The sequence below is a fragment of the Chrysemys picta genome, chromosome 3 (genome assembly GCF_011386835.1).
Source record: "Chrysemys picta bellii isolate R12L10 chromosome 3, ASM1138683v2, whole genome shotgun sequence".
Classification (NCBI taxonomy): domain Eukaryota; kingdom Metazoa; phylum Chordata; order Testudines; family Emydidae; genus Chrysemys; species Chrysemys picta.
This window is the reverse complement of record NC_088793.1, coordinates 10,939,229-10,965,351: the sequence shown is the minus strand read 5'-3', so window position 1 is coordinate 10,965,351 and position 26,123 is coordinate 10,939,229. Positions and strand designations below refer to the sequence as shown.

Genomic DNA, 26,123 nt, shown 5'->3' with positions numbered 1-26,123 from the left:
TTACTCCTCCAATCAGGCTGCAGAAATAATACCATGTGACTCAGGCAACCGGACACTCAACCTGAGTAGCTTATAGACAAAGGCCTGGTTTACCCAGGAAAGATTTACAGGTATAACTATTTTGGTTAGGAGTGAATTTTTTTACCAAAATAGTTATACCAGTACAACCCCCAATGTGGGCGCAATTATACTGGCAGGTGCCTTATATTGGTATAGTTTATTTCCCTTCCTGTACGGGGAATAAATGAAACTGGCATACACACTTTTATTCCAGTATAACTACCTCCACCGTGCAGGACCGGCTCCAGGGTTTTTGCCGCCCCAAGCGACAGGGAAAAAAGAAAAAAGCCGCGATCGCAATTGCGATCGGCGGCACTCCGATGGCAGCTCCACCGCGCCGCTTTCTTCTTCAGCGGGAATTCGGCGGCAGGTGCTTCCCTCCAAGAGGGACCCGCTGCCAAATTGCTGCCGAACAGCCCGACGTGCCGCCCCTTCCCCTTGGCCACCCCAAGCACCTGCTTGCTGGGCTGGTGCCTGGAGTCGGACCTGCCTCTGTGGGGATGTGGGGGTTGTTGTACCACTTTATACAGATATAGGTAAAGCAGCACGACTTTCTAGTGTTGACAAGGCCAAAGTAAGCAATCCCTTAATTCACAACATTGTTTCTGACTTGGCATGTTTAAATAGGAGAATAATGAACGGCAGATACCAAATACTGTAATGAGAAAGGTCAGAACAGCACAAAGAATTGCATGGTCCACCTCTACCCCGATATAACGCGGTCCTCGGGAGCCAAAAAATCATACCATGTTATATTGGGTAGGGAACGCTCCTTGTCCCCTGACCGCCCTCTCCCCTACACCAACACCCTCTGCCCTTTATCCAACTCCTTGGCCCCGGCCCGGCACCCTTAACACGCCGCTCAGAGCAGTGTGTCGGAGCCGTCCCTAGAGGGGTGCAGGGCCCGGGACAAGTCAGCCTCCCTGCTAGTCTGCCCAGCGCTCCCACCTGCCACTCGCCTCCTCACCCCACCTACCCAACCACCTGCCCGCCGCTCGACTCCCCGCTAGTCTCCTCACCGTCTGCCCAGCGCGCCTCCGCCCGTCCGCCCAACCGCCGCTCTCCTGCTCGCCATCTTCCCGCTCGCCTGCCTCCTCAGCCCCCTCCTGCCTGCCACTCACCTCCCCATTTGCCTCCTCACCCCGCTTGCCCACCCGCCTCCCACCCCAACACGCCGCTCAGAGCAGCATGTAGGAGCCAGACACACTGATCCGCCGGAGCGCGCAGCCCCGCCGCCCAGAGCGCTGCTTTACTGCCTTATATCCAAATGTGTGTTGTGTTATATTCAGGTAGAGGTGTCTTGTCAGCCCTAAGCATTCACAAATCTTAAGTCGGCACTACAAAAATCACGAGTGGGGTTTACAAATTGTGAATGGCCTAGAGGTTAGCACACTGGACTGAGATTCAGGAGACATGAGTTCTAGTCCTAGCTCTGCCAGTAGCCCACTGGGTGATGTTTGGGCGAGTCGCTGTGTGCCTGAGTTTCCCCATGGGTGTAATGATGCTGCCTTTGTAAAGCAGTTTCAGATCTACTGATTAAAATGTGCTATATAAGAAGCAGGTATTATTATTATTTTGGGAGATTATATTGGCAGATTTTTTCTTAAGCTTTTCAGAGCACTTGAGTCACATTTTCAAGCTTTTCTCTGCAACTGGAAATTTGCAGTGAAATCCTGGCTGAACTGAAGTCAATGGCTTAACTCTCAATGACTTCAGTGGAACCTGGATTTCACCTTTCCTTTTTTCTTTTTAAAGACCGCTGAGATTTGCACCCATTTGCGTGATTCCAAGGGCTCTCACTGTGGCTGGCAGCGTGCAGTGCTTCAGCGAGGGTGGGAGGCTTAGTCCTTTCTGGGCCTGCTCACTCTCTGCATGAGCCTCTCCCCCTGTGGGTCTCCACATTTGGGACCGGGCAGAAGAACTTACCCCACTAAAGGTTAAGGCACTGGGCAAACAGAGCCTCAAAGGGAAGGGCCAGACAGCCCTCAAAAGGAGGAGAATTCTGACCCTAGCCACAGCAGTGCGAGAGGCCACATTGGGACAGGGATGGAGTGGAGATTCATTGACCCCATTCTCCCCCCCACACCCACTCCTCCTGGCCGCAATGAGAAAAGTGGCCAGGGGTGTGTGTGTGTGTGGAGACGGGAGTGGAGATCCAATCCTCCAGCCCCAGTGAGAGACAAGCAGACATGGAAGAAGTCTGGGGATAGGGCGTGTGGGGGGGAGAGATAGAGTTGCCAACTTTGTAATATTTAAAAAAACAGACACTCCAGCAGGAGTGCCGGAACCTCCCCTGCCCCATCCCTTCCCCTGAGGACCCGCCCCGCCCCTTACCCTAGGCCTCACCCTGCCCCCTCTCTTCGCCCCCGAGACCCCACTCCTGCCCTGCCCCTTCCCCCTGAGTCCCCACCCCCCGTTCGCTCCTCTTTCCCCCTCCCTCCATCGCTCACTGCTTTTCCCCCTCTCTCCCCATCCCTGCGTGGGTTGGGAGGAACTCACCTGCAGAGCCAGGGAGCCGCCCGATGGAGGTAGGAGGTGGCCCTGGCTGAGAAGGGGCTGGTGATGACTCAGCGTCTCCCCGCCTGCAGTAACCAGACTTTGGGTGTCCGTTCAGTAGATCTGACAGTGTCAGGTCCCCATTTTGACCGGACTTTCCAGTTGAAAACCAGACACCTGCCCACCCTAATGGGAGTGGAGAAAGGGATAATGCAGATTTGCTCCATAGTGTCCCAGTCCAGCCCCAGGGAGCGATACAGCCACTGAAGGGGAGTAGAGATGCGTTGCAGAGAATGAGTTTTGGTAGGGCTGTTTCTCGTTTCCAGCCACTGGGCACAGACACAGCGAAATCCAGCAGGGAGATGGAGTCTGCAAACATGAGGGCTGGTGCATTTCCCAGTTGTTCAGCCGGTTCTATAATGTCTCTGATTTCACGTTTAATTGCCTTTGTTTGTCGTTTCCTCTCGTTGGCAAGTTATTTGACCCTCCTCTTGTTCTGCTCTGCACAATGTTTTGCCACCGTCTTTTAATTATGATACAATTTCCATATACAGCTCCTGCGATTACATTGTGTTAACACAGTCCTGATGTTACCCTGTGTTTTTCATTGGCGTACATGGAGTGCCGTTTAGCATTTGACCCTGGCATCGCAATGTGGTTTATACAGACTTTTGCTGGCATCGTCTCCGTTTGTTCTCCGCCAAAATGTGCTTTTCTTGATGTAACTTCGTCCTTGGCAAGTTCTATATAAAATAATCGACTTTCACGTAGACCATGAAAAAACACCAGGGAACTTAAGCTTTACAAATATTAGAACTGATCCTGGAGTAGTTATTGCATAATTTCATCTGATTTTTTTTTAAGGGGGAGGAGGGAATGGATGGTGCCTTTTTTGTCTCCTGTTGGTGTTGGGGGGAGGCGTAGGGTGTCCAGATGTCCCAATTTTATAGGGACAGTCCCAATTTTGGGGTCTTTTTCTGATATAGGCTCCAATTACTCCCCACCCCCTTCCCGATTTTTCACACTTGCTGTCTGGTCACCCTAGGGAGGAGGTTGGGGGGGAATCTATAAAGAAATCCTGAAAGTTTTGGTTTGTGTTTTTTGTTTAATTCAACTTGTGTTTTATTTTGGAAAATATAGACCCTGCTCCTGCCCCCACTGAAATCAATGACAAAACTCCTCAGCTCCTAGCGGTCTGAGTCTTCTAGCTTTCACAACACATTGCTTGGTCCACCTTTCACCCTTACCCATAAAGGGATGATGACTGGGTAGGACTGGACAGTGGTGGCATGGGACTTTGGTGGCAATTTTGTGGGTGGATGGGATCGATTAATCTTTGTTTTCTGTACATTGTCACTGGGTTTTTCAGTTTGGTCCTGGGGTAACTGGTGGGTCTGTTTAATATTGTGTTAATAAAATACATCTAGGGCACCCAGAGCATTGAGTGGGCGTTATTTTATCAGTCCAAATAAATTAACAAAATAAATATTGACTTTAATGGTACAGAATTAGGCCCATGAGGAACATCTTGTGTCTTCCCTCTTCTTTTTGGAGATCCATAAACCTGGGCTTGGGGAATTTTTCTATACCCCTTTATTGAAGACACAGGGGTCGGGCAGGAGCTTAAATCTGTGAGGAAACTGCTGAGCCGGCCTAGGTCAGCGGAAGGCAGTGTGCTGAATCCACTAGGAGCATATCGGCTCAGAAGGGGCACAGAAAAGGGGATGTTCTGTGGCAGCTGGAAGGGTGGTGAGTGAGGAGTGGCCAGAGGGGATCTGGGAGAAGCAAGGTGTCAAAGGAAGTAGGTGCTATTTGAGAACCACTGGGTGCTAGAGCACTAGGGCCTGAGTTGTGGTATGCAGAACATGCTCCCAAGGGCTGATTCAGGACAGAGGTTGGTGGCCACAGCAAGAGGCGGGTGGAGATGACACCTCTCTCACAAGCCCTATTCAGGGCTCGTCTTCCCACAAACCAGATAAATCCTGCAACGCACTGACAGCCTTCCACCCTCAGTAAAGCCACTGGGTGTGGAGGGCGGCCCGCGCCTCCCAGCAAGCACTCAGCAGCACACAGTGTGTCAATGCCTCCCCTGTGAGGTGCAGCACGCTCTCGACTCCCGCTGGGTTCACTCGGAGTTAGGAGCATCCGCACCTTGAGAGAACAGGCCCCAACCGTGGCTCGGTAACCCGCAGTGACCCTGGTGTTCACTAGCTCCGGGGGGTCACAGGCTGAGGACAAAACTGTCAGCTGCATGTTTTCGCTGCTGGTGAAGTCAAACAAGTTCATATGATGAGGGCTATGTACTTTTATTTGGGATTTTAAATCAGATGCACGCGGGGTCTGGATCTGCACACCAGAGCTGGAAGGTGTCAATTTAATCTCAGACATCCCCACGCCAGCTCTGTTCAAGCCAGTGCACTAAAAACACCGCGGCGGCTTAGGCAGCAGAAGGGGGCTAGCCGCACATGTGTGTACCTAGGGGCTCAGACGGGAGCATACGTGCAGCGGCTAGCCCATACCGACGCTTGCACCACGATGGCTGACGCTTCTGTTTTTAGCGCACTAGCTCAATCAAAGCTAGCACGAGCTGCAAATGCTGCCTCCCAACCCCAGCATAGACATACCCACAGTTACTAGAAAACTGGTCACCCTCTCTGTCCCAAAATTTGCTCACCCCATGTTTAAAACATAACAGCCCTGCCTTGTATTAAACATTTTGCTGTAACTATATGACACTACAATATAGCAGACACCTCTGATGGCTACCTTAACAATTTGGAGCAGAGATGGTTCTATGCTACAAAATTTGGATCCAGATCTGGATTTCAAATGTCCGAAAGGTTTTGGATCTGGGAGTGTGGTATAGATCATTATAAGGATGGAGACGATTTGTGAAATGCAGATACACGTTCAAATTCCAATCCTTCCTCGTTAGCGCTGAAAGTCTGGGGGTAATTCAGTTTCGGGAGTTTCTGGATCAGACTTATCACTAATATAAAATACACCTGTGCAGGAGTCAGCTAGATAAAGAATAAATGTTCATTGATGGTTCTGATATCGATACTTCTGCATTTCTCTACTCCTCGAGATTTTTGTAATGTGTTGTACATTACTTGCTCCCATACCTGCCCCGTGACAATAAAGTAGTGAGTGAGTGACATTCTCAATCTATACTATTGTTTGACTCTGTGGATTTGTGTCTTCTGGCAGGTGTGTCCTCTGTGGCGTCCCTGATGTCCCTGGCTTGGGTGCTAGCCTCCTATCACAAGCTTCTTCGGGACTCTAGGGATGACAAGAAGAGTATGAGCTACAGAGGGGCCCTCATACATCTCTTCTGGCGCCTCTTCACCATCTCATCCAGAGTTATCTCTTTTGCCCTCTTTGCTTCCATCTTCCAGCTCTACTTTGGGATCTTTGTAGTGGTCCACTGGTGTGCCATGGCTTTCTGGATCATCCATGGTGGGACTGACTTCTGCATGTCTAAGTGGGAGGAGATCCTCTTCAACATGGTGGTAGGGATTGTGTACATTTTCTGCTGGTTTAATGTCAAGGAAGGGCGGACTCGATACAGAATGTTTGCATATTACACTGTAGTCTTGACAGAGAATGCTGCCTTGACGCTCCTTTGGTATTTTTACAGAGATCCTACAACTACTGACTCATATGCCGTGCCAGCACTGTGTTGTGTCTTTCTTAGCTTTGCTGCTGGGATAGCTTTGATGCTCTTCTATTATGGTGTGCTGCATCCCATGGGGCCGAGAGCTAAGATTTTTGCCAGCTCCTGTTGCGCCGAGCTGCTCTGGGGCATTCCTTTGCCTCCTGATGTTGAGCCCATGGCACCCGAAACCCCTGGGTACCGGGGGGCCCAGGCTACGCCTACCAGAGCGGTCACGGAGCAACAGGAGGAACTCACAGCTGACACTTGCTTGCCAGTTTTCCAGGTGAGAGCAATGGTGCCATCTACTCCATCTGGGCGAGCCTACTACCCAGAAGGCCCTCTCATTAAGATTGACATCCCAAGAAAGAGATACCCTGCATGGGATGCCCATTTTGTAGACAGGAGGTTAAGAAGAACTATCAACATTCTCCAGTATGTCACCCCCACAGCTGTAGGTATTAGGTATAGAGACGGACCTCTCTTGTATGAGTTGCTACAATATGAGTCTTCACTTTAAAGCTCCTTTAAAAAAAAAAAAAAAAGAGGGGATCTTATTTTTGTTTATGGTAAACACAGATCATGAAACAAACACACACCTTCAGATAAGCTTTCTTTCTGGCTGCTGTATGTATAAAAAAAAAAGATAATCTCTATGTTTTGTAAGTAAAAACAAAAAGAAAAACTTTTCTTTTGTTTTTTACACACAAGAAACAGTATTTCAACTTCCACACCTACGATCCACAGGTGGAGAAGAGGCGTCTCCACGTCACAGTTTTATACCTTACACCCAGTGTAGAACATTATATATGGGATTGGTGCTGATTGAAAAATAAAAACAAACAAACAAACAAACCTACAACTGCCTTATGCCCTTAGGTGCTGAGTTTCATTAAGTACTGTCACCTTTCTCATGCAAAACTCTTGGGTGATTTTATGCCAGGAAAAAAATAAAAAAAACCTAAATACAAAACTTAAAAAAAAAAAAAAGATGAAAAAAAAACAAAAAGAAACGAGAAAAGAACAAGAAACCTACAAAAGGTATTGCTGCTCTTATTGGATATAGGTGAACAAGAACAACGTCTAAAGATGAGAAAGCAAAGCAGAAAAGCCCGAAAAGAGTTTGAATCTCAAATGGTTGAAAGAGAAGATCAGGGCTGTAACACAATTTGGCAACGTGTTTATAACATAGCTTGTTCCCACCTCTGCAGGCCAGACCAAACCATGTTATAAATGTAATCCCCTGATCAAATTGTTGCCTTAGTGTAAATGGACCATATGTGAGTTTGCACCAAATTCACAAAAGAATACCATACCTGATCTCACTCACCACAGTTTTATCCAGTGTTAACTCCATTGATTTCAATGGACTTACTCCTGATTCGCCCTGATGTGAGTGAGCCCAGAAAAAGGCCTTCCATCTTGATTTCTGGAAAATAACGAATCTGCGTTCTTTAAATTATTCACCAAAAATATAATACTAAAGTAGATTTACATATATCTAATAAAATATTTCAGTAATAATAAAACTCAGCATAGTAGCAAAAAGAGAGTCAATTTAAAGGCACAATACTTGATCGGTGACTGGCAAAATAATTTGACCTATTATATCATTTTAAGGCTGTGAAAAGGCATACATGTATTATTTGTAATATTGTGTAAGGCCTGTTATGTCTCCTTCAGTGTGAGCCTTAAAGTGATTGTAAAGCATTCTTTGTTTTGTTTTTTTGTTTTTTTTAAAGGAAAACAAAAAAGAAAATTAGGATAAAATCTTCAAACAGTAATAACCTGTAACTGACGCTTTTCTAAAGATGATTTGGTGCTTTGTATTTTTGTTGATGTTGTTGTTGTGATTTAGCTGAGAATTGTTCAACTCACTTGGTGCATTCGGGGAACCGCTGATAAACGTTTTATGTCACCTTCCTCTGTAAGTACGTGGCAAGAAATAACACCACAGGAAATCGAGAGCGTAGCAAGGTCATCACCGTTTAGCTTAAGAGTTCTCACTGCAAGGAGACACTTCCACCTCCATTGATGGCAAAGCTTTAGAAGGATATCTGCTAGAGGTCTGAGACATTTCCAGATAATCTTTTTGGTGCGTGAAGGTTTACATTTCTTTATTTCTGTGTTGAAGTTTCTTTGTTTTGAGTTAAATCATAGGCGGTGTATATGTAATACCATTTCTGGTTTCAAGAGTATGCTCCTTTAAAAGAATATTCCCGTTCCAGGGCATTTTTTCAATCCCACCATCCCTCTACTTGTGGGGGGGGGAAACAACAACAACAACAAAAGATATTTTTAAGTGAATACTGTAGTATTTTCTCTGTGTGATTGCAATTTTTTATTCCAGAAATACTGTAACTGTCTAGGGTGCAAAATTCCCATGTTGAACTCTTCTGAAGAGAAAATCAACATGGGGAAAAGATTTTTTAATTATGATTATGATTTTTTTATTTGATGAATCCTTTTTTTTTAATGACAGTAGGTATTTAAAGAAACTAGTACAAATTTTATATAATAGTTTAAAAAAGCTGAATGCTTTCTTCGCCTGAATATACCTGAATGGAAACATTTTTTTCAATCAGTGATGCTTTGCAGTGTTCTGAGTGGGGTTTTTGGTTTTTTTTAAATACCATTCAAATATTTCACAGGCTCTTCTAAGGAGGGCAGGGCTTATTTACGCCAAACTACAGACACACGGCAAAGTTTATAAAAAGCCAAATTGTCACAGGTACTGTAATTCCCAGTCAGTTAAGCTCCATTTCAATTAAATGTTTCTGGGCTCTGATTACAACCTGTCTGATAGTCACATTTTCACACGAAGGGCGGGCTTCGTAGTATCTGTGCCTCACCCTAATTAACGATCGGTTATTTTGTCTGAAGAGATTTCATTTACCTTCGTCGTTATTTGTGGACCAGAATCATGTCCCTTGTCAGTGGCATCACTTCATTTTCATTGCATTTCTTCTCTAATCCGTGTGACGTCTCCTGCTAAATGAGGTAATTTGTGAAGTGAACTTAACGAATGATATCCGCCTTCAGGTGGCACGTTGCACGTTCCACTATTATAATGAGGACTGGGCACACTAGAGAGGCATGTGGACTATCCATTATCAGTGCTGGTTCTGCAACGTGACCAGCCATTTCTTCTTTTTACTATATACTAATCGTTTTTCTCAAAGTACTTACCTTAAACATTATTATTAGCGGTTTACGCTAATAGACTGTGATTCTTTACTCTATACATCATCTTCTTTGTAAAGAAGTTCCTCCTTAAATATGCAGCTCTTCTCTACATTTGAGCCAGTTTCACAGGCATAGTCATTAGAGATGGGAAAGATCTTCTCTGTCACCTAGGCTTGGTCTACACTACCCCCCTAATTCGAACTAAGGTACGCAACTTCAGCTACGTGAATAACGTAGCTGAAGTCGAAGTACCTTAGTTCGAACTTACCTTGGTCCACACTCGGCAGGCAGGCTCCCCCGTCGACTCCGCGGTACTCCTCTCGCCGAGCTGAAGTACCACAGTCGACGGCGAGCACTTCCAGGTTCGACTTATCGCGTCCAGACTAGACGCGATAAGTCGAACCCAGAAGTTCGATTTCCAGCCGTCGAACTAGCGGGTAAGTGTAGCCAAGGCCCTAGTCTGTTGTTCCAAAGGAGCGGGGAGTGGTGGTGGGGAGAATCATGAGGAATTCTAGTGCTCTGTCTCAACCTGTTTTAAAGGCTCAAATAAGGGGGCTTCCACCATTTCCATTGCAACTAAGTCTCAAGTTATGGAGCACCCAGTATCTGGCAATATCGCAAGTAATCTGATGGCGTCTCTCCTCTCCCTAGACCCCATCTACTAACTGAGTTTTCCAAGAAGTACCATCCTCATTTCTGTTAGATAGCTAGATCTAGGTTCAGAAAAGAATATGCGCGTCACATGGGCTGGTTTGGAAGGCTGCTTCTCTTCATCATCCCAACCAAAAGATCTAATCCTCCCACTCCTCTCGGCACAAGCAGCCCCCTTTCAGTCCTGGTGACTCCCCAAGCCAGGAAGGAATAAAGGACGAAGCCCTAATGAGTTATCAAACCAGCTCTTGAAAATGTTCAGTGATGGCGCCCTGACTGCCTCCCTTGGTAACCTGTTCCTAGTCCAAACGACCGAGACCTTTGAGACTTTGATTCTTTACGCTGTACATTGGCTTTGGCTCCCCAGGGCTGCACAAACCATATTAATTCCTTGTGGAGGTGCTATTCAGGTCTGGCAGGGGGGAAGGGGCGCAGTTCTCCGCCCGTGGTTCATACCTCATTTACCCCCCTTACTCCTCTGGAACGTGAGACCCCTGCATGCCTTCCCCCCATCCCCCAGGTCATGAGACTGGACTCCCCCCTCTCCCCGCAACAAGAAGACACAGGAGTTCCTGGCTGGTTGCAGCGGTGGGCGGGGCACTGGATCTGAGGACCTGCCTCCTCCAACTCCAGTGACTCTAGCAACCAGTTGGGGCTCACGCACCCAGTGGAAGTCCCCCAGCCTGAACAATAGGATGGTGCCCCCTCCCCAGCTCCATGAGCGGACAGACACAGGGATGAACCCCCACTGAAAACTGCCCCTTCCCCTCCCCTTGAAATGGCACTCCTGCTTCCTTGGACCCCGATTCAGCAAGGGCCTCACGTTAAGCAAGCAAATACTCTTATCTGACGCTCCTGAAGTTAGGCACGTGCTTAAGAACCTTGCTGACCGGGGGCCTTAGTTCTGCGGATTGCTGTGAGTTCGCTCTGACGTTATTATGGTAAGTCTCTTCACCCTACCCCTCCTTTACCCAAGCCAATGGCACAGTACTGAACAGAATCCCTTTGTTAATACCGAACCTGGTGCCAATCCACTTAGGGTGACCAGACAGCAAGTGTGAAAAATTGGGACGAGGGTAATAGGAGCCTATGTAAGAATAAGCCCCAAATATCGGGACTGTCCCTATAAAAGCGGGACATCTGGTCACCCTACAATCCTTCGCCTTCTGCTCCAAAGTGCTTCTCTTCTCCCAAGTACCCTTTGCTTTTGGTGTCCACTTCATTGCTGGGTTTGGTTTGTTTTTAATCCCCCTGCATCTCCGTGCTATACCTGGTAGATTAGTTAGCACTGTTCCCCCCCCCCCCCCCACTCCTCCCTCCAGCCTCTCCAGAAAAAAAGTTTTTAAAAAAAATATGCTGCAAAGAGCAAAGTTGAATCCATTATCGTTCAGAGATCGGTTAAAGTTTATAAGGCTCCAGACAAGCGCAATCAGAACGATGAATTAGTGAGTCTGTATTGATCTGGCCTGCTGGAGTTGCATTTGTGTACGCTCTGTCTCCTTCTACTGGATCAAGTAGGCCAGCTCTGGTCAGGTTTATATCTGTTCCCTCCACTGGTGCAGTTCACAGAACATCTTTTAGCTCCGAGCTGTGTTCTTTAGTCTTGAGGATCATTCGTTCTATTAACGATGCTGACAGCTATGGTGGGTTTATGTCTGTCTATCTCTAGCGTGCCCAGTATCTGCATGCAGCTAACTTGAAGATGTGAATGGTTCAGAACACTCCAAACCAGCAATGGAAATACAGGCATTGGCCCAGCGCCAGGTCATGCTTTGCCACACACATAAGATTTGGATTCATTCTAAACCTACCCAAACCAAATTGTAGCCGTGCGGCTGCGTTACATGATTGCCAATAGACAACGTTAGCAAAACACTGATTTAAAGGTAAATATTTGTAATAGCTTATTTGATCGGGGCTAATTATCCGTGTCGATTCATTCATGGTTTCTCCCGCTGCCGAAAGCGGTGAGCAGTTTTGTATTTTAAAAAGCGGGCTAGGTGCAATATCACAAAAATGCCCACCTTCAAGCTTAATCTTCCATTTGGTAGAGATTATAAACGTTATCCTCACAATGAAGAGGAAAATGTTGCCATTGACTTCAATAGAAACAGTCCCCTGCTCTTCGCTCACGATATGATTTAGTTCTTTGAGCAGGGGGTTGGACTAGATGACCTCCTGAGGTCCCTTCCAACCCTGATATTCTATGATATCTTTAAAGCGTGAGATTCACTTCACAATTTATCCATGTTTCCAGTCCTTGCACGGGACGGGCAAGAAAACAACCATCACCAACACCCCTGTAGCATGATCAACCACCTTCAGAAAATGTGGGCTAAGGTTCGCCCGGCACGGTTTAATTGAAGCCTAGATATGCTTTGAAAAGGAAAACTTACTACTGTACATCTGTGAAACCTTCTAGTGCCTGCTTGCTGTGCCACTTTTGCAGGAGGCCATTTGGAAGCTGCCAGGGTCAGTGGAAAATTGTAGAGACAGGCTTTTCTGTGACACTTAGTCTTTTGTTTGCTTCGTTTTCTGCTGGACTCTGTTCTAGTCCAATTGGGTCACAACAAAAATAGATCTGCTGAAGGACGATCATGTAAAAACCAAGGGGGTGGATTTGGGACGTTTTCTGGATCGCTAGAGGGTAGAGGGGATGTGAGCTCACTTGCAATCTTTTCTACTGCTGCAGATTGCATGCTGTTATTTCAACAATTGTCCACGGCCCTGGCGTTTCTTGGGGCGGGTAGTAGCCTGGGGTGATGACTGTTCTGTGGCTGGGGTTCCCCTTGAAGCTCAGGTGTATTCTGGTGTCGAGAGTCTCAGCCAGGGGTGAATTAGGAGGTTTAGAAGCTATCCCAAATAAACGTGGGCAACTTTTCACTGTGTGCAGAATGCATTTCCAGACCATCAGGGTAGCGATTCTTGCACTTTTTCCATGAGCGCATTGAGAATTGTTTTGTTGTGCTGTGTTTAAACTTGGAGATACCACTCCGGTAACACTTTTCTGTTGGGGAAGGTGGGAGCCATCGCACGGAACAAAATATCGTCTGTGTTCAGCCAACGTTCATGACTTAAAGTTTGAGCGCTAGGGACTTTGGTGTCGTGTTAAATAAAAAGATCTCTAGACAAATGAAATGGCAGATAGCTGCATATGTTCCCACTGGATCTTCATTTATGATGAGGTCGACAATTTATGCCCTCTAAAGCACTAAAAATAATTCTGAGTAAGTGATCTGGCCCACAAAATACATAACCCAATTGGAAGCTGTAATAAAAACACATAATTTTGTTGAGATAATGTGGAGGTTTGTTTCCTGTTGTATATTAAAAACATTTGCAAGCTGTCAAAAATGATCTGAGAGTATAAACAGTACTTCCTATCCCTTTGGGACACATGCAGCAAGGTAGCTGTCTTGACAAACCCGGGACGTTATAACATGCTGAGTTATTTGGAGTTATGTATTGATTTGTTTGTTAGATGGTTTTATAAGGCCAGGGTGGAGAGGGAACATGGTGTAAAAATTATAGCAGATGATGGGGTGACAGGACTCTTGGGCGTTATTCCCAGCTCTGCCACAAACTTGCTGTGTGACCTTGGGCAAGTCACTTAACCTTTCTGTGCCTACAGTTTACCCATCTGTAAATGGGTATAATAATACTTACCTACCTCACAGGGGTGTTGTGAGGCTTATGTAATCATTTGTGAAGCACTTTGACGAAAGGTGCTATGAAGTGCGAAGTATTATTATTACTGGGTTTGTGTTATCAGAAATGGAAGTGCAAAGGTTTTTTACAACTTGCTAAAGGGAAACAGAATTATGCAGTACCTATGTGCATCCAGAAAGCTGGCTTAAGTCTTTTCTCTCCCCAGCTGCAAGGAGTTGAGGCTATTGCATGTAATCTAAATATGGAACCCTTGCTTTCTTGATCAGATGTAATAATATCTTCCTAGCACTGTTTGCAATATTATTTTTTTACACAACAGGTGATTCATTTTTTTCTCTCTCTCTTTATGGAAACTTGAAACTAAAAGTCAGTGAAATCATTTAGAAACTGAACAGATTACTAATGAATACTTGAATTTTTGGAGGTTGTATTCATCAGCCTTGGTTCACATGCACTAGATCGTTCAGCCATCAGCTTCCATCTGAATACAGTGAAATACTTGCTCACGCTGCTTTGGAATAGCCTTGATTTTATTTGGGAGGCTGGTACGTTGTTACTGAAAATATGTGGGGGGAAAAGGGGGTTGTTTAGTTTTGTGTTTTTTTGTTTTCTTGCCTTTACGTTTCTTGACTGCCTAGCACAGCACAATAATAATCACAGTTTACTTTGTTAGACAATAGCTTTTTTAGAACTATATTTCCTTACGCAAAGAGTGGAAAGAATAAAGTAGACGCAACAAACACACTGCATGCTCCAAATGGCTCACGTCCATTTCTTCTCAAGGTACTTACTTTCAAGGAGTAAAACGATGTAACGCCCACCGAGACTAGAGCAGGGTCTTTCTCAGGCAAAACTCCCACTGAAGTTAATAGGAGTTTTGACTGAGCTTTCGGACTACCGGGTTTGTCCATCAAATCAGATTCACCCCTGTTACAGCTCCACTGAAGTCAGTGAGGCTACATCAGGGGTAAATTGCTTTCAAACCCTGGAAGGAACACAGTTAATTATTCTGACTATTATTAGTAGTACTGATCAGAAAATAGAGGGGGTGGGGGGCAGGACACTTTTTACGAAACAATTTGTTTGTTTCTCACCCAGATTTCTCTATTTCTAATTTTCTGACCAGCTCTAAGCATCATTCTATAAGGCCACCATTGTGTATGCCTGGAGGAGCCAGGAGAGTTAGTCTTTGGTTTATTATAAATTGTTCGTGATCCTGCACTCCTTACTCAGGCAAAACTCCCATTGTCTCGCCCCTGAGTTAGGACTGCAAAGTCTGCTTTGTCATACTGGGAACTTGGATTGGATAAAGAGAGCATGCAGCTAGGAATGCCCTTCTCGGTCTGCTCGGTGCATTTGGGGTCAGCCTCCCCTACAGTGGAGAGGCAGCTCAAAGCTTCCAGGCCCCATGGGAACCCAGACTCTTCCACGGTACTTGCCTCCCAGCCTGACTGCCCCCCCGACTCCCCATCGGGGACAGACAGCCATTAGCAAACTCAGAAGCCTCGTTATTGTAGATGGGCCTCTCACCACTCATGTCCCCGGCCATTTATTTTCGGCACTGCTGTGCCCACACTGCAGAAGGCTGTAATGTAACCTCTTCTGGGCCACAACGCACATCCAAACAGACACTGGCGGGAGAACAGGCATTTCCTCTCTGGCCTGATCCATGCGATCTGTCGTGCCGCTCCCTTTCTTTGAACATCCGTGCCTTTAAAAGGGGTGGCCTCTGATGGGCTCGAGGGGGCATGGCATGGCACTGAAGTGGGTGAAGGGTCACATGTATCTAGTCAAGAAAATAAATTTAAATATCAGTTGCTTATAAAGCTCATTGTGGGCCCCCTAGCAAAAGAAGCAAGTTGTCTGTAGCACATAGGGTGTCTAGAGCAGGGGTCGGCAACGTTCAGCACACAGCGGGAAGCGGCGCGGGTGAGCGATGTGCTGGCTGCGGCTTCTCGCCGCCCCCATTGGCCCGGGACGGCGAACCGCGGCCAGTGGGGGCCACGATCGGCCGAACCTGCCGCATCAGCAGGTAAATAAAACTGGTCCAGCCCACCAGGGTGCTTATCCTGGCGAGCCACGTGCCGAACGTTGCCGACCCCTGGTCTAGAGCATTATCTAATTGAAGAAATTAACAAAGTTTACCTTCTGGCTAAATAATGAGTTAATTTTCCGTGGAAGTGCATTGTTTAACAATAAACTTAGCTGGCCCTGTTCATTATTGGCTGTTTTAAATTTAATTTAGTTTAAGTAACTTTGGCTATTTCAAGGGCAAAGAAAAAAAAAGAGAGAATCTACTGTAAGCGCCAACCTTTTATTTATGAACAGAGGTTGACAGAATGAATTTTCAGAATTAAAGGATCTATTTGGTTTGTGTGTGTGTGTGTGTGTGTGTGTGTGTGTGTGTGTGTGTGTGTGCCTGTGGATAGGTGCATATAGAAATCTATACACGCACATATGTTGGATAGGAGCATGTGTGTGTGTATATATATATATATATAGTTTTAATATGTATGTATACATTTTGAATTCTAAAGGGCTTTTGGAGATGATGAAGATGAATATTTCAGGGTTGAGGCACCAGCAGTCTGGGGGGCTTGAAATAAACATTTCTTGGATTATTATTTTTTACTCTCCTGGGCAAATGGGGATGAAAGAGCATCCGGGGTCCAAATTCCTCTTTGGAAATATTGCACGTTGTATCCTTTCCTTTTCTTAAACAGGCATGGAAGCCAAATTCAAGGCCAAATCTGAGGCTGGTGTAAACAGGTTCAACTCCGTTGACTTGTGTGCAGCCATTTACACTACCTCTGCATTTGGCTGTAGAACTTCCCTTAGGATTGTGCAAAATTCTGTCCCTGGGTGCCAAACTGGGTACAACTCACCGGGCTGGTGGGTGTCTTTATAAATCTCAAGCTCAGGCCTGGTTCATCAGATGGATTGCTATGGTTTGCAGACCTCTCAAGCTAACCTGGACCTAGTTTGGACATAGTCAGGCCTGTTTTCGGGCACTAAAAGTGCCAAATTATAAGGAAGATCTGAGCAATGACAGAATTCTCTTTCAGTTTAAGAAAATCCTGAGAAACAACATGTCCTGAGTGGAGTAAAGCAGTTCTGCCTCTAACCCTACCAAATAGGAGGGAAAAACCCAACTATGTCACTGAATGACATTTCTCTAAACAAAACCTGTTACCTCTGACGACAGTGAGAGTAGTGGCTGCTTCGTGCATCTCTTCCAAATTGACCTTGATGCATCCGTACAAAGAAGAATGCTTTCTTGTTAGTAACACTGAGGCAACTATGCTGCTGTCATAAAGTGGATACAACTCTATTGCCTGAAGTGGCGTTAAACTGTTTACACACATGGCAAATTTGGCCCTCTGTTGTTGAGATGAATGCCCCAAATCTATTTTCAATCCCCCATAATGCAAATAATGAAATGAGGGTTAAACCTCCCACATACGTTCAAAACAAATTCTCAGATTTCCCCACGAATGGCGTTTTGTCACGGACCAACCAGAAGGACGGTAGCTCAACTTTTCAGTGCTAGGTGTGTTTGTTCAGTATCAAAACCTGTCACCACGGCCAGAGCCCCTCGTCCCCAAAAGCAACACGGGAACTGTTTGAACCGCTGCCACTTCTTCCTTTCCCTCCCCTCCGTGTTGGAAGCAAATGCTGTTCTTTACAAACAAGTGCAGCCCCAGAACGAAGCAAGATGATGGAAGGCGCAGCTGATGATACACATCATTCAGTCACATTAGGAATGGATTTGATTTTCACTCCCAGGGAGGAATTACCATCTTTCCCGGGTCAGATTCTGCTTTTTGTTACACTGGTGTGAATTTGGAGGACCTCCATTTGATTTCAAAGGATCTACTTTGAATGTACACTGCTGTAATGGAGATCATACCCCAAACATTCCCAAATTTCTGCCCCTTCCCGCCCCCCCCCCAAAAATTGCTATTGCATTACTTCATCCATTTTTTAAATAATCTGATTTTAAGAAACACTGAAAACTGACCAGGAGTTGGGCAATTTATCATGGATAAATATTAGGGGCCTGCTTCTCATTTACCCTAAAGCCCCTTTACCGCTGCTCTGGAGCCTTAAAGGAGGTGTCAATTAGTTTAAACCCATTTTAAAGCCCTTTTACATTACCGGAGTGCCTTAGGTGTCAGCTTTTTTCATTCCTGATAAACAGCCTGTCAGAGATTGTGAACTATCTCGTGTAGAGGTGTGAATCTGAAAGTCCGGCATAACAGAAACTGTAGCAACAACAGAATGGGAGCCACCATTTGACTTTTTTTCAGTTTGCCAATTAGGAGATTCAAAATGAAGCACGTCTTTTTTTCCGCGACATTTCTAAACAAAGTGACTTTTTGTTTTTCATTTTTGAGTATCCTTGCAAAGCAGCCTTTTTGTTCTGAAATGCTGACTTATTTCATTTCCATCCACCGCATTGACATTTTCTGCTTCAATGTTTCTGATTCAAAGTTTTTCGCCAGATTTTGGCTCAAAAATGTTTTGATATTTTTGATTTTTCTTAGGACTGAGACCAAAAAGTAATTTCACAATGTCCAAAATTTGCGTGAAAGGAAGAGTTCCTATCTAGTTCTAGTAGTTGCCATTGGAGGCAGTGGGTGTAAAGCCGGATCATTCCATTGAAGCTGATGGAATCACACTGCTGTAGAAGCAGTGTGAGATCAGAATCAGGTGAGACTGCGGAGACCCCCCCCACACACACTTTAAGAATTGTAGAAATAAATCTTCATCTAGTGATCCTTCACGAATGCTTCAACACCATGTCATGTGCCACAAAGAGTAATGATCTCTCAATCTAGGCTGAGCAAAGAGGAAATACCGACATAGTTGGTTTTCATAGATTCATAGATTCTAGGACTAGAAGGAACCTCGAGAGGTCATCGAGTCCAGTCCCCTGCCCGCATGGCAGGACCAAATACTGTCTAGACCATCCCGGACAGACATTTATCTAACCTACTCTTAAATATCTCCAGAGATGGAGATTCCACAACCTCCCTAGGCAATTTATTCCAGTGTTTAACCACCCTGACAGTTAGGAACTTTTTCCTAATGTCCAACCTAAACCTCCCTTGCTGCAGTTTAAGCCCATTGCTTCTTGTTCTACCCTTAGAGGCTAAGGTGAACAAGTTTTCTCCCTCCTCCTTATGACACCCTTTTAGATACCTGAAAACTGCTATCATGTCCCCTCTCAGTCCTCTCTTTTCCAAACTAAACAAACCCAATTCTTTCAGTCTTCCTTCATAGGTCATGTTCTCAAGACCTTTAATCATTCTTGTTGCTCTTCTCTGGACCCTCTCCAATTTCTCCACATCTTTCTTGAAATGCTGTGCCCAGAACTGGACACAATACTCCAGTTGAGGTCTAACCAGAGCAGAGTAAACCGGACGAATGACTTCTCGTGTCTTGCTCACAACACACCTGTTAATGCATCCCAGAATCATATTTGCTTGTTTTGCAACAGCATCACACCGTTGACTCATATTTAGCTTGTGGTCTACTATAACCCCTAGATCCCTTTCTGCCGTACTCCTTCCTAGACAGTCTCTTCCCATTCTGTATGCGTGAAACTGATTGTTCCTTCCTAAGTGATGGCTTTTTTAATTTTACTAATATCAATGGTATCCCTGTTTATGCATTTGAAAGCAGTTTCGTGCATAAAGCAGAAAACATGGTGCCAGAAGATCTAGATTATTCCCATCTCTACCACAGGCTTGGGGCAAGTCACTGAGATCTCTGCCCATTTCCCCATGTGAAAAACAGAGTTAGTGAGACTTGCCTACCTCTCGAGGATGTCATAATGATTGATTGATTGATTAGTTAAACAACTTTCAGAACATTAATTAAGATCCTCGGCTGTATAAACTCACCGGATCTTTTAAAATGAATGTGAACCCCAAGAAGAGTACTGATGAGTCCTGAATTTTTATATCACTACAAAACTGGCACAGCTCTAGAGAATAGCACAATTAATATTTATCTTTTTAAAATGTCATTTTTATTTGGAAAATTGAAAACCAGGAAAGGATTCCTGCACTTTAGCCCTCAGATGGATCTAGTTCAAAGAGCACAAATACCATAAGCGCTATTGAATGGCAGGTAGACAGTGTCAGAGCAGTTGACTGGGAATCATAACTCCTGGGTCCTTTTTCCTGCTTTTGCCAAATAGTTATTATTATAATTACTTATTATTTGTATGGTGGGAACACTCCAGGGCCTCAGTAAGATCTAGGATATCATTGTGCTAGGCACTGTACAAACACAAGGAAAATATGGTCTATGCCCCCATAGAGCTTACAGTGCAGTTTTAATCATTGTGTGATCTTGGACAAGTCACTTACCCTCTATTTGCCTGAGCTGTAAAATGGGTACACAAGAATGATGTGACCCTTACAAGGAGGAGGATTATTTAATCCATGTTAGTAGCGTGCTTTGAGACTTTCAAATGAAGGGGACAGTAGAATTGCCCAGTGTTGTTCTAGGACAGAGCTAACAGGTCAGAGTAGCACGCTTCATCCCATTGCCGTACCCTTGCTAGTCTGGGATAGGGCTGGGTTTGTCTGAATTCAGGTGATCTTGGAATTAGAGTAGGAACATGGATGCCCACGTACGAGGTCACACCAGACTTGAATGTGGTGCATTTCCCCACCATCTGCGGTGCACTTGCTTCCATTTGTAAAGCGTTGGGATAGTGCGAAATGAGGGCAGGGCGGGTGGAGAACTCCACTGAGTTAGCAGAACATCTTTTTAGCATGGAATCAGAGACATTAGGGATGGAGAAGACCTATCAGGTCATCAAGTGCATCTCCAGGACCAGTTCAGGATTGTTCCCCACACGCTATTCTCCAAAGCTTAGTCCCGGCTGGCTTTAAATGATCCAGAGAATGGGGTTCCATCACAGCTAGCCCGCTCTGTCAAGAAGCTTTCCCTGACAATCCGTCTAAATTTTCCATAAAATTGGTATATTTTTGCTAATAGTACGACATCCAGTCATGTTAGCGTCTTGAATCTTGCCTTAGCATTCTTGGCACTTGGTGATTGATGATTATGGACCATAGTCCATTCGGATCCCAATTCATGCCCAAAATGAGGACCCAATTTCCGAAGTTAATGTTGCCCTTCAAATCCTTACGCATTACAATTTACTGGCGAAGATGCCCATCAAGAGAAAACACGCCTCCTTCAGGAATCCCAAACAGGGGCAGGTACTAATCAGCAGAGGCCTCCAATGCAGAACTTGCTACCCATGTTCTGACAAGTACAAAATAATCAAAGTGGCAGATCCCAGGAGAGAATAAGAAAAGGATATTTCAAGCCCCATCTTTGGCACGCTGCGCTGGCATTTCAACCCCGTTTTTGAACTTTTGCAACCAAGTTTCACACCCAGATCTTGTGACTGATGATTATTCCTGACAACTCCCCTTTTGTTTGAGCAGACAAAGAGAACATGCTGTGTGGGCCTGATTCTACACTCGCTTACAACAGCACAAATTCACTGACTTCAGTGGATTTACTCTTGAGCCGGTGTAATTTAGCTGAGGGCAGAACTAGGCCCACTAGTCTTTCATCTGAACCAGCCTGCTAAGGTTTTAGTAGGTCAGAAAGGGTGGGCTAAGTTACACCAACACAAATGCAAAACTGGTGCTATTACCTGGCAAACAGTGCCTGTGAATCTTTTGTTTTATTTTTAAATCACCAAGCAATTACCTTCCTCATAGGAGATCACTTAGTTATATAGGTCATGTTTGGAGTGACCTCTTCAACTACTTGTTTCACAGGAGGATTCTGAGTATGTTCTCTGGCTCATTCCATTGGCTTTTCCTCTTATTTAAAGGTATTTTGGGTCAGAGGTGTGTGTGTGTGTGTGTGTGTGTGTGTGTGTGTGTGTGTGTGTGTGTGTGTGTGTGTGTGTGTGTGACTTTATTAGCAAAAGAAATACAGATAGAAAGTTTGCTACTATAGAGGTTTTGACTGACTAAGGAGTGCATAAGGACCACAAGATTTGGCCCAGGAAAAATAAGATGCAGATTCCTCATCTGAGAGTAAATCCTACGTGACTCGGCTGAAGCAGCCAAGGTCACAGTCTGAGCAAGACACTTTCTTTGCAGCACTCTTGTGCACTGGAGGGTTGGACGTTTCTGCTATGATTCGGCACAGTGATGAGGGGGCCTGTCAGGTTTGCTGAGGACCTTCAACTTCTGTTTACTCTGGTGTGATTGAGAGTGCTCAACACCTATTAGCAGGCAATCAGCAAAATCAAGCCCCTAAGACCAAGATATACTTCTCCTTACACCATTGCTTTTATTTAAAAAAAAATAAATGTGGGCCTTTGTCTAGGAAGGATGTAGAAATCCAAAGTACTAGATAAGCATTCTCAGATTCTTTTAATGTTCTCCTTAAAGGCCAAAATCTGTTCTCAGTTGCACCAAGGTACCACTAAATCTGAATTAATTCCACCAAAGTCATTGGCGTGACTCTGAGACTTGCACCAAGTGTATTGAGATCAGGATTCGGCCTGGCCCAAAGTGTCCTCATTAACTCTGAAAGGTGTTTGTTCACCATGGCGAGGTTAGGGCAGTGAAGACAGACCATTAACTTCTCAAAACCTTGTGGTGCCTTTTCTTGTGGTGCTTACCGTTCACAGAACTCCAGTCAAGGCAACCACTCGCAGGAAACTACAATGCCAGTACTTTTCCTCTGTGTTACGTGCCAGTGCAGTAACAGACTTTAATGTATACATATATAAATATAGATAGATAGATATATCATATAGTTATAATTATATATATAATTGAGGTTCTGATGAAGCTGTACGGGGAATCGGCCATTCCTCTGCAGAAATATATACTACTCCAGCGAGACTAACAGCTGTCTGACAAGGCTCAACATTCTGTAGAGTGTTAAAATCCACGGAAGGGTTTGCTTTCCTTTGAGTGAACTGTGCGTTGGTTTTCTATCCCCCCCTCAGCCCCAAACATGCTCTGTGAAAGTTGCTGTTTCACCCAAAAACAATTTCTTCAAATTGTCATCAGCCTTTACAGAGGGACCCCCTGATCAAAGGAGGCCTCCAATTCTCCAAAGGCCATCAGGAAAGATGAGTTTAAAGGACCCAACCCTGCTCCCGATGTTGTCAAAGATTATTTTTCTGTTGACATCAAAACGAGCTTGGTCGGGCACAGGGAGTGTGTAATTATCATGCTCATGTGACTGGTGCAGGAACTTCGGCTGTGATGAATATAGGGGATGCTATCTCACCTTGAGCTTCTCCTCTTTGGGCACCCACTCAGTCACTAGAATGCCAAATATGTCATTCCATGAGGTTTTGCACATTGACCGAACCACAGACAGTTTCAGCTGATGACCAGTTGAATGACAATTCTGAGACAGCAACTTGATCTACTTTTCTATTTAAATGTTTTCTTTTCTGTTCTGCTTTGGGCAAGTCCAGTCCTGCAGCCCTCATGTGAGAGTAAATGTAACTCACTTTTACTCACATGGGTATTTCTGTCTGATGTCAGCGGGAGTTTTGGGAGAGTGAGGACTGCAGGATTGGGTAGCGTGTCACCTTGTTTTTCCCTCTCTGTCGATACCTTAAAGTCTTGCCGAAACCATGGTACCGTTTCAGATGAAAGGATGTTGAGTGATGCTATTTTCTATTAAAGGGAACAACACCAATAATACTGTAAAAGGTGCTAGAATCAAACCTCATTTTATATACTTTGGTTCTTAGAAAAAAAATAATACACAGAATTCTTCCTGTGCAGCCTTACTGTAGATTGTTATAACCAACTGTTTATCCAAAAAACAAAAATTTTAAAAAAAGTGAAAAGAAAAAGACAAAAATGCAGAGATGCTGTATAAAGTGTAACAAAAAAGACTTTCCTATATAAATGTAAATGATCAGACATATATTAAAATGCACTTGAGGCAGACAGCAAGCATGAAAAGCTTTTGAAGTATCTGTTGGTTTTTTTAAAATACGTAACTGTCATTTAATTTGGCTAGGTGGGAGTGTGAAAGACCAATGTAGTTGCATTTCTGATTAATTCTATTGCTAATTTTAGGAAATGATGGGGACATGGAGGTTAAACTAATTAGCAAAAAGTGATCCTGGAAATATTTTTGTCAGAAGATTTTTTATTTATGATGATTACTATTCTTACTCTTTTAATTTCTCAAATGCTTTTGAAAGCTTTGTTGTCTGCCATGGGTGATTAGCATATAACTCTTACCTCAAGAACGCTTAAAAAAAAGTCAATTGTTTTTTCCCATCTCTGGAAAATTAAGAAACAAAATCAAAAACAACAAACAAACAAACAAACAAACACACAAGGCAGTGACCGAATGAAAGAAAGAGGGAAAAAAGAAAAAGACGTTGAATTACAGGTTTGGTGATCAAGCCAAACCATTCCTGGTGCTTACCCCCTTTTTATGTTGCTAAAGATCAAAATTACACGAGATGGGTTTAGACAAGTTTATGGTTTTAGGATGTAGCAAAAAATGTATTTAAAAAGAATACAAATGTGCATGGAAAAAAACTATGATGGAACATTTAAAGAATGGCTGTTTTAATGTCAGGTGTTTAATGTTAGCATGTGTGTGTGTGCTGTAAATACCTTTTCATGTGTGACATGTACAGTTGACTGAGGAAAAAAACATATGGAACCGAACTAAAAAAAAAAAAAAAATCAGATGCTATTTTATCAGATGATGCACTTTTTCACCTTGATGAGAAGCCACTGTTCACAACTATGCAATCTTCCAGTTTCTCTCCCTCTATTCTCTCTCCAACCTCAAATTTCCAAACTATTTTCCATATCCCAAACCGTTTTTTCTTTTGTACAAAGAAACACAAAAAGTTTCAAACTCTGGTTCAAGGTGAGAGTGCTACAGTGACGTTTCTCAAATTATAAGAGCTAACAAACAAACAGTCAAACAAAAGGGTTTTGTTTTGTTTTGTTTTTTAAAAAGGAGACTCAAACATGATCCTCTTTATGTTCTGTAAGTGAATTGATGTTTTCTACGTGTGCCAGGTTTCTGTTGGCTGTTTGGGGGGTTCTTTTATTCATTTTCTCTCCATTTGGTTTCAGAATTTTAAAAAAAATCTGGTTTTGTATTGTAGGTATTGGTGGGGGTGAAGACGAAGGTGAAATTTGGCTTAACTTCAAATGTGTTAATATGTGTGTGTGTTATATGTATATAGTTTTCTACATAAAAAATTTGACACACTTTATAACGCACTTTACGACTTGTATAAAGTTGTCTAAATGGAAAATGTAGTGGATATTATCTAACATTCAGATAGAGAGTTTTGGTTAAGAAGAGACCAGATAATTGAGGATCAAGTGTGTGTATACATTACATAGGATGTAGTATATAATATATATAATACATATGTGTATACACAGAGTGAGAGTATATAATCACACATGCACATATAAAGGATAATTTTCCTGTTTTTTAGGTTTATCAAGCCACATTAAATAGCCTGGTTCTATAGGGTAAACTTATTACTCTGCTGTATACTAAAAGTCAAATCTGAGCCATATATACTCATGCACACTGCACTGTCCCTTTTGAGTGGGAGAAGTGAGTGCATGTATCTAGGGAAATTTGGCCTTTAAAGCTTTTTTTCGGTTTACATGGGAGGACACCAGTGAAAGTAAGGGGATCATTTTTGAGGAAGCAGCGTTGTCTAGTGGTTGGTATAAGAAAGTAGGAATCAGGAGATCTGGTTGCCATTCTCTGCTCTGCCACAGACTTGCCGTGTGACCTTGAGCAAGTCACTTCACCTCTCTGTGCCTGTCAAATGGAAATAATACCCACCCAGCCTTTAAGCACTTTGCACTCACATAAGGCCTTCGGTCTGTAAATGCCGCGTCACTCCAATTGACTTCAGTGGGAGGTGGATCTGGCCATCTTCTTGCTCTAGGGTGAAATCTGGGTTGCACTGAAATCAATGGCAAAACTCCCATTGATTTCAGTTATCAGGGAGTAGCTATGTTAGTCTGTATCCACAAAAACAACAAGGAGTCTGGTGGCACCTTAAAGACTAACAGATTTATTTGGGCAGAAGAAGTGGGTTTTTTACCCACGAAAGCTTATGCCCAAATAAATCTGTTAGCCTTTAAGGTGCCACCAGACTCCTTGTTGTTTTTATTGATTTCAATGCATCCAGGATTTCACCCATGAAATGCAGTTGAAAATCCTTCCCTACTTCATGATGGTTTAGCTGGGTGCTGGGTATTAATGAAGCTTTTCAAAAGGACTGATAGAGAATTGAATTGAATATCACCTATTGTCAAGGAGGCAGGTGAATGCAAACCAAGAAGTGTGAATCCGTGTAGTCTCATTAAATCTAGATCTG

The 26,123-nt window shown here is 44.1% G+C and overlaps 1 protein-coding gene across 1 annotated transcript in view; it reads left to right on the top strand.

Annotated features, from left to right (window-relative positions):
- Nucleotides 1–24,496, top strand: part of XKR6 (XK related 6) — a 329,094-nt gene extending 304,598 nt beyond the window's left edge. Inside the window, exon 3 of the mRNA XM_005290661.3 lies at nucleotides 5,767–24,496. Coding sequence (XP_005290718.2) covers nucleotides 5,767–6,731 — 965 coding nt within the window. The 3' untranslated portion in view covers nucleotides 6,732–24,496. The remainder of the gene's footprint in view (nucleotides 1–5,766) is intronic.
- The last annotated feature ends 1,627 nt before the right edge of the window (nucleotides 24,497–26,123 follow it).